The sequence below is a fragment of the Arachis ipaensis genome, chromosome B06 (genome assembly GCF_000816755.2).
Source record: "Arachis ipaensis cultivar K30076 chromosome B06, Araip1.1, whole genome shotgun sequence".
In the NCBI taxonomy this organism is placed as follows: domain Eukaryota; kingdom Viridiplantae; phylum Streptophyta; class Magnoliopsida; order Fabales; family Fabaceae; genus Arachis; species Arachis ipaensis.
This window is the reverse complement of record NC_029790.2, coordinates 11,221,889-11,230,311: the sequence shown is the minus strand read 5'-3', so window position 1 is coordinate 11,230,311 and position 8,423 is coordinate 11,221,889. Positions and strand designations below refer to the sequence as shown.

At 34.2% G+C, this 8,423-nt stretch overlaps 2 protein-coding genes across 2 annotated transcripts; one reads left to right on the top strand and one right to left on the bottom strand.

Annotated features, from left to right (window-relative positions):
- Positions 1-2,110, top strand: LOC107645980 (probable glucan endo-1,3-beta-glucosidase A6). Its single transcript, XM_016350144.2, has 4 exons — positions 1-169; positions 442-1,284; positions 1,388-1,457; positions 1,626-2,110. Exons 1-4 carry the CDS (start codon positions 109-111, stop codon positions 1,765-1,767), a joined length of 1,116 nt encoding a protein of 371 aa, XP_016205630.1. The 5' UTR covers positions 1-108; the 3' UTR covers positions 1,768-2,110.
- LOC107645981 (MAR-binding filament-like protein 1-1) lies at positions 2,554-7,371 on the bottom strand. The gene is made up of 6 exons (XM_016350145.2): positions 7,068-7,371; positions 6,306-6,568; positions 5,925-6,032; positions 3,988-4,449; positions 3,779-3,880; positions 2,554-3,176 (listed from the first exon to the last, which is right to left on the bottom strand). Exons 2-6 carry the CDS (start codon positions 6,495-6,497, stop codon positions 3,006-3,008), a joined length of 1,035 nt encoding a protein of 344 aa, XP_016205631.1. The 5' UTR covers positions 6,498-6,568; positions 7,068-7,371; the 3' UTR covers positions 2,554-3,005.

The window sequence follows — 8,423 nt, the reverse complement described above, 5'->3', positions numbered from 1 at the left end:
TTTCTTTGCCATGGTTTTAAAAGCAGTGCCCTCTCTGTGAACCCACACTAGAACAACAATACCAACCAACCTTCTACATTTTTCAATCTGTACTCTTTTGAAAAAACAATGGCCAAGGAAGCTTCTATCATCCTCTTGTTCCTCTCTTTTCTCCTTGTCTTCTGTTCAGGTAAACTATTCCTTCTTGTGAATATTCTTAAATACATGTCCCATATAAACCTTATTTAAAAAAAAAAAAAAATCCTTGTTTCCTTTTGTATCTGAATCTCCTAGAATCTATGCCATCTATCCTTTTTGTTATATACATCTTTGAAACGATGTTCAATTTCTTATCTGTATTTTCTTTGGAATAACCCCACTTTGTTCTGGAGGTAGATCATTTGAAAATCAAGTTGGAACTGTTTGCAGAATCTGATGCTATTTGTTCTAACTCATTTGCAGGTACATTGGTGGGATTTTCTTTTGCTGAGAGTGAAGACACTGAATCACCCTCATTCATCCAGAAAACCAAGATCTACCACGTGAGTTTGGGGGGGTTTGTTCAATTTAGTGAAGGGATATCAAAATATCTTGAATCAGGAACCCAGATAGCTAGAAGAATAGTAGCATTATATGCAGAAAAATTGCAGATAACTGTTGATGGTTATGCTCAAAAGGAAGAGATCTTATTTCCTTTGTCTCAGAGAGAAAAAGAACTAAGCAAAGTTTATACAAGAAGAATTTTAGATGAGACAAATAACACACCTTCACCAGTTAATCCTACAAATCCAACTTCAGATACACCAGCCATAATCACAGTTCCTTCATCCACACCAGTTACAGTTTCACCCACCAATCCAACCACTTCAGTTCCTATAACAGTTCCCTCTTCCATACCTCCTCCCTCAACCCCCACAAATCCGGCGAATTCACCTGTACCTGTCACGAACCCTGCGGCTTCTTATCCGCCACCATCGGGGATTGTTCCTGTCATAAACAACCAGCCTCCTCCTGCAACAAGCACAAATGCTCCACCAGCAACTCAGGGTCAGGGTCAGGGTCAGGGTCAGAGCTGGTGTGTGGCAAAGAGTGGAGTCTCAGCAACTGCTCTTCAATCAGCACTTGACTATGCTTGTGGAATGCCTGGTGTAGATTGCTCACAGTTACAGCAAGGTGGGAGTTGTTACAATCCAAATTCTGTTCAAAATCATGCTTCTTTTGCGTTCAACAGCTATTACCAGAAGAATCCAGCACCAACAAGTTGTGACTTTGGAGGGACTGCTACCTTAGTCAACACCAACCCAAGTAAGACCTTAATACCTTATTATCTAAGTTTACTTTATTTTATATATTATGCTTCACAAAGTTGAAATATCATACTTAATACTCTCCTTTCAATTGTGATTAGGCACAGGTTCTTGCATTTACCCATCATCGTCGTCGTCGTCATCATCTTTAACCGGAGCGGGTACATCAGGGTAAGTGAAATATGACATGGTTGTCATTGCTTTTTGAATTCTTTGGCAATACCATTACGCCTTGTTGCGCATAATGTCGTGAAACCATTGCTCCCAAAAGCTTAAACTATTGGGTAGAGAGACACATAAAATGATTTTAAATCTAATATACAATGCTGTGTTTTGCAGATCTGCTAGCTCACCATCAGGTTTGGGATTGCTAAGCCCTCCTGATGGAGATTCCTCACATTCAGCTGGTGTAAGACCTTTTCTCGGCTCCATGGTTCTGGCTATAACCTTGGTCACCAGAACACTCATTTTAAACCAATAGAGAGACCCTAGTTTTCAACAGGAACCATAGATCACTTTAGAAGTATGACATTAGAAGGTATGTACAGGTCTATAGGTGCAATGCAGAAAGACAAGGAGCCAGCGAACGATATATAGTACTCCCTCCGCATCGATTGATAACTAAGTATTATGAATCAGAGGGAATCTGTGATAGTGAATGCTGGATATGCTCACCTGTATGTTAAGCCTTAGCTTAGGGGAAATCATAGGATAGCTTCATGTTGAAGGTACTATATTATTAGTTCATGGCTTTATGTAATTTGTACGCACTGGTTAGATTTATTTGGAAATTCATTTGCATATAAATGAGATTGTTATTTTCCAACAGAGTTATTCACTTTGATATGTTAGGTGATCAAGGGAACAATTTCATTATCTTGATAAACCATGAAAGAATTGAGAAACCACGTTCTTTGGATAATTATCTCATAGAGCTTGAATGATTGAATGTACTGTGAACTTTTGAGATGCCAATCACTAATGTTTTATTTCCAGCAGAGAGTCCATTACGCTGCTATTAAGTATAAATGTTTTGCACCGTCATACTGTGATTTTGCAAAAGACGTTTTATCGTTTTTCTATTTTAGAAAGCACGCTTTTCTTTCAATTGAGAACCTTTTATGCATAGCAAACTTTATCAAACCCCTTGACTTTTTAACCGTTGCATGTGACACAATTTTTCGAACATACACAAAGCACTGTTGCATGCGTAACGGGCATTTTTCAAGTGGATGACAGACATTTCATGATTGTGCATTATGGAATGTGGGTGAAATGGGTCCACCTATGATTTTAACCCAGGATTTTATTGACAAAAGAAACTTACTTATGTGGACAATGAAAGATTATATAAATTAAATGGTTGAAAATGGAGAATTCATCTCGAGAGCTTCATTCTATGGCTCAAAATTTCGCAATGGGCTAAAGAATAATGTATCATACTATCATGAATTGGAAATGGAAAAAATTGGAACCTAAATTAATAATAATCTAATATACCGGTCCTATAGCTCGTAACAAGAGTAATGAGCTTCATATAAAAAATGCTTCTTGATTTTGATGTTACCATAGATAAAGCTAAAGCTAGATTATCTCCAACAGGGCATTTCTACAAAGCAAAAATTGATTTATTTCACTTGTCTTTGTCCATGCTCCTTGGATAAACTTGAAGATTCTAGGTTGTCTCCCACAAAAGAATTACCGGATATCGGAATGGTATCATCGCTTGGAAAATACAATCAAGATCAGCATGGACATGGAAACCATGATTTTGAATCCAGAAGTTTCCCAGAAACTACTTTGCTTTTCTGCAGCCACATAACCACTCTGTTGTTTTGCAGCTAATTGGTCTCTCAGTTCTTTAATATCCATGTCCCGTCGCTCTCCCATCTGTTTTTTCCACAAACACATTAAATGAATTATGCAAGTTGATTAGAAGGAAATTAAGTCGTTTTATGCATGCTATTATGCATAATTCATAAAGCAAGTTGATTGAATGTATGGCAATATGACAGTTAACCAATCAAGGGTACCCATGAAAGCTCATAAAGAAGGGTCCAATAGTAAATGAATACTGAACGCCCTTCCTAATCATCTTTCACAAATCAATGCACTTTCTGACCCAAAAGCAGTCAAGGTTTTTTTAAATTAATAAAATAAAGCTAATGCTGCATCCAATAACAATAAAGAGAAATTCTTGTGTACACTAGTATGCATTAAGTAGAAAAAATCAAGTCAATAAAAGAATAGACATACATATCGCTATTGTTGATCAAGTACATGGATGAAAACAGTTCACATGAATTGAATACGTATGATACCCTTAATGAACAAGATCAACGAGAATTTGTCAATTTTTAGTTGATTTAGTGTATCTAAATTGTGTCCATATAATAATTTCATAGCCTGTAGAATTCAATTCATCGTAAACATCAAGAAAAGTAAAATTATTTTCAAATGGAAAACAACAGAAAAGGGGTGTATAGATTTACCCGCAGGAGCTTCCGTGTCTGAGAACGAGCATCCTGCAGACAGAATTCCAACTTCAAGATCCTCTTCTTCAGCTCCTGATCAGTATGTCGCTGTTTCTCCAACTGGATTTGTAAATGCAGATAAAATAAAAATGCCATTTAAAAACATAAACTATTGACCATCAAATATATGGATGAACAATTACACAGGCAAACAATGATGGCTTTACCTGTGACTCTAAGTCCATTGTCTTTAGCTTCCAATGGGTGGACATAATCTTAATTTCATCCTTCAGTTTTGCTATCTCTTCATCTTCAACATCCAGTAGCTTATTCATTTTCTCAAGATTCTTAGGAGAAAACTCATCTAAAATTTTCCTCAGAGTAGACTCCTTGTTCTCCCCAGTTCTTTTAAATGTCTCCATTATATCATTCTCAATTCTCAGAACAGTATCTTTCAATTGCTTTTGTGAAGATTCCCTTTCCAGAAGATCTTTCTGCAGATGCTGCAGTTGCTCTACCAACCTAATGACACAATCCTCTTGCTCCTTTAGATTACTGTTTTTTTCATTTAATTCTTTTATAAGTTCACAACATAGGAGCTCCGCTGATTGAGTTGATGCAGCATTTGCATCAGCACTTGCTCTAGCTGCTGAAAGCTGTGATCTTATATCATTCATATCCTTAATATGCTGCATCAAGAGTTCAAGATTTCAAAAATATACTCACAAGTATGAGATAATCACTGCTTGGTTCATATAAAATAAGAGTTCATCTATGCAGGATAGGTGTAGATCCTCTATGTATTTTTACATGCATACACAATCCATTAAATAGGCGCCACTTGTACACCTTCAACTGCATTTTGGTTAACCAACAGAGTAAAATAGTTACTCTAGTGAAAGAATTTTGAAAGTTGGTATTTTTTACCACCTATGTGAAGGGTTCTGCAGATATTTACAAGTTTTTGTTCTGTAGAACCACAACTTATTGCGCTTGTCTTTAATTATTAGTAGAAGTAGAAGTCAACTGTAGAAGAGGTAATTACTATTATATGTCTCTAGCACTGTAGAAGTCACTTGAGCATATGGATTAATTTCTTATAGTTGACATCAACTGGTTCACAATGGAAGTCAAAAATTATTTCCAGCCTTTGATAGACATTATGTGACTACTATTTATATCATTCGTTTTCCAACTTGGAAAAAAATGATAAATTATTCCATACTCCACACTTAAAGTAACAATTTTAAGAACTTTGTTTATAAGTTAATAATTACTGTACGGTAAGGTTCCTATAAACAGAAAAGGTGTCAGATAAAAAAGAGAGCAAAAGGAGAGTATACAAATTAAAATATGAGCATCGTGTATTGTGGGTGAATGCTAGCACGCGCCTCGCCAAATCAGGCGGTTCGAACGCCTCTTATTGTTTGAGTTGTTGTCAAAGCCTGGATGAGCCACGTGGTGTGTTGAGTGGGAAGAAATTGGCATGCGGTGGTACACCTTACCAGGCAACAGGTTCAGCGGGTCTTGTAAATATTTTAATTTGTAGGCCATTTAAAGGGGGAATACATGAAATATGAAATATAATATAAAATAATTTATTTTTAACATAAACACTTATTATTTAAACTATTTTTTAAAAAATAACTTAATTAAATTATTTATCTGAGTATTAATATTTAATAATTTTCCGAAACAACAATTACCATAATTTATTATCGGATCCGGCCTCATTTCACTAGGACCAATCCATCTTAAACAAAAAAATATTTAAATTGGGACAAATTGTATAATTATTGAGAATTAAAATGTTTAAAATGAAACGCATGTTAAGTAAGGGACCGACTACGACAAGACATAAAAAACCCATTAACCGGGTGTCAGGCTTTGCCACGTAAGAGAGGCGTTCGAATCGCCTGATTTGGCGAGGCGCGTGCTAACATTCACCGTGTATTGTGTAGTATAGTACTTGTTTTCAATGAGAAAATGAGTAAAAAAGAGAAAAGCAAAATACACGCAATAGAAGAAAAAATGTGCTCCTTGTACCACAAAAAAGTTGTGAATAATAAATTATAACTAACAGCAGTTCCAACACGAGTGTCGTATAAAATCAAGGCAAGTGTCATATATAGATAGTAGTAGTAGTAGGAAGCATAATTAGAACCTCGGCAGCAGAAGAGACTGAAGCTTGAATCTGCTGATTTCTTTTTTCTAGTTTCTTCTGCAACGTGACAATTTCCATTTCCATGAAATTGGCTTTTAACTCCACTTCCTGTGAAAAATCAACCAAAATCGAAATCCATAAAATACATTGCTCAATTGAGATTTTTCGTTTCCCTGACCCCACATCTACAAAGACTCAAAAAAGTAGAAATGATTGATAGCAAGGCTGTAATGACGGTGCGGCCAAAAGGTAGAGAAAAAAGAAAGAGCTGTATTAATTTCTATTTTTTCCTAAAATAATAAAAGAAGAATGAAATGCTCAAATAGTCAAATGACAAAGAAGTAAATCAGTAATCCCGAAAAAGCAAAGGAAATAGTGGACCTGTCTTATTAGGGTTTCTTTATTGTATGATTGCTCCTGTGATGCAAGGCGGCCACGAAGCTCCTTCAACTCAGCCGCCAGTGACACCACGTTACGCTTAAAATTCTGCTTCTTTTCATTTAAATCCTTTAACAATGGATCAACATCTCGATCTGATGATGATGACGATGATGGTTTTTCCAAAATTGACATGGCAAATTCCAAATCCTCAACTACATTTACTCCATAATCCTACCTACCAACAACGCAGCAGCTTTTGGTCCCTAAATTAAACCCAAAAAGGCTATTATACTTCACACGTACACGTATACCTAACATGATAATTTTTTGCAGCATTTGAACATTTTATATGAATTGTAACAAGTAAAAACAATGATGAACCAACAGATAACAGATAAATAAAGGTAACTCAGAAAAAAGGTTATTAGAACAAATTCCAAAAAAAAAAATGAAAAGAAAAGAAAAGTTCTCTTTCTCTCAGAGATTATAAAAGGTGGATGAGTCAAAGAAAGTGAGCGGAAGGGAATTAATTTCGTGGAATTTGATTATGTCTATTCTAAGGCATGAAGGGAACAGAGTATCAATTTCTACTATAATTGATGATAATGATAGATGACAATGGGTGTAGGATCTGTCAACACGGATTAATAAAAACGTAAATGGTATCAAACTATCAATTCTCAATTTCATACTATAAGCATCTGAGGTAAGTAAGAAAGAAGAATAAGTGGATAATTGGAATAATTGAGGGAGATAGCATACGATTTCGAGCGTTGAAAGCAATAACCATAACTCATTTGTGCTTCTGTGTGTTCGGATCAGAACACTGATGAAGCTTTTATCCTCTCTCTCTCTCGCTCTCTCTCTCTCTGGATGAAGAGCAACGGAAACAAGCGCGTCTTAACTCTTCACTCTTCACTCTTATTCCGGCAATGAATCACACCACTGACGCCCTCGCTTCACCATCTACGTTTACAAATTTTATGCAATTATTAAATTGAAATATTCACTCTGAACTACCAAATAAAGTTGTTATTGTATAATTAAAATTTATATTTATTCAAACTAAAATTAATTACCGCCTATATATTTAGCCGTTAATGTAAACAAAAATTGTTTCCCTTGTTTTAGTTGTTTATAATTGATTATATGCTTGTGCAATGTTATGTGACCATGAGGGGTTTTTTCTTTTCTACCATATCTTTTTTTTCTCCACATCTTTCAATTTAGATTACATAAAAGTTCTACCATAAGATGAATTATTTAACTAAATTTTACTAAGTTATTATTACTATTCTTTTCTATCATGTGCCGCTTACCGTGTACAAATCTTTTTTATCGCATAGAATAGCTACTATTTCTTTCTTTTTTTTTTTTTTTTATCTTTCTCTTTGTTTTATCTTTATTATTGTCATCACCAACACCACTACCATCTCTTTCTCTTTTTTTTTTATTTGATATGTTCTGTTTTTTTTTCTCTCTTACTCCTTCATTATCATCGCCATTATTATTATCATCATCGTTATTATTATTGTTATCATCGTCATCGTTATTATCGATATTATAGTTAGAAATTTTGGTGTTAGAGTGAAGACATTTCGATATTATCTTTTAAAAATTTATGTGTTATTTTATATATCATTATTTTCTTTTTATACGTATATGTCATGTTCATTTCCTTTCAAATTATTGTACTTGTTCTACTTAATTTTGCTACGTTATCTACGGATTTTTTTTTTTACTTATTCTCCATTTAAAATTTGTAAATCTACAACTCAAATTTTCATGGAATATGTTCTTAATTCTATCACATCATTTAGTTAAAAACTTCGATGTTAGAGTAAAAACATTTTAGTGTTATTTTTTAGAATTTTATATGTTGTTTTATATATAAGATAAGCATTCAATTCATTGAATGTGTAATATTTTTTAGAAAGATTCAATATTTTTGTATCCTGTTACTGAATTTCTAGTGTCAATTCGGTGCTATCTTAATTTATTTTATAGAGTCAAAGTGATCTTTTAATATATAATTTACTTTTTACATTTTGTATTATTGTATTTAAATTTTGATTTTACTTTAAACAAATTTCGATGCTATTTTTATGTTCGGCAAAA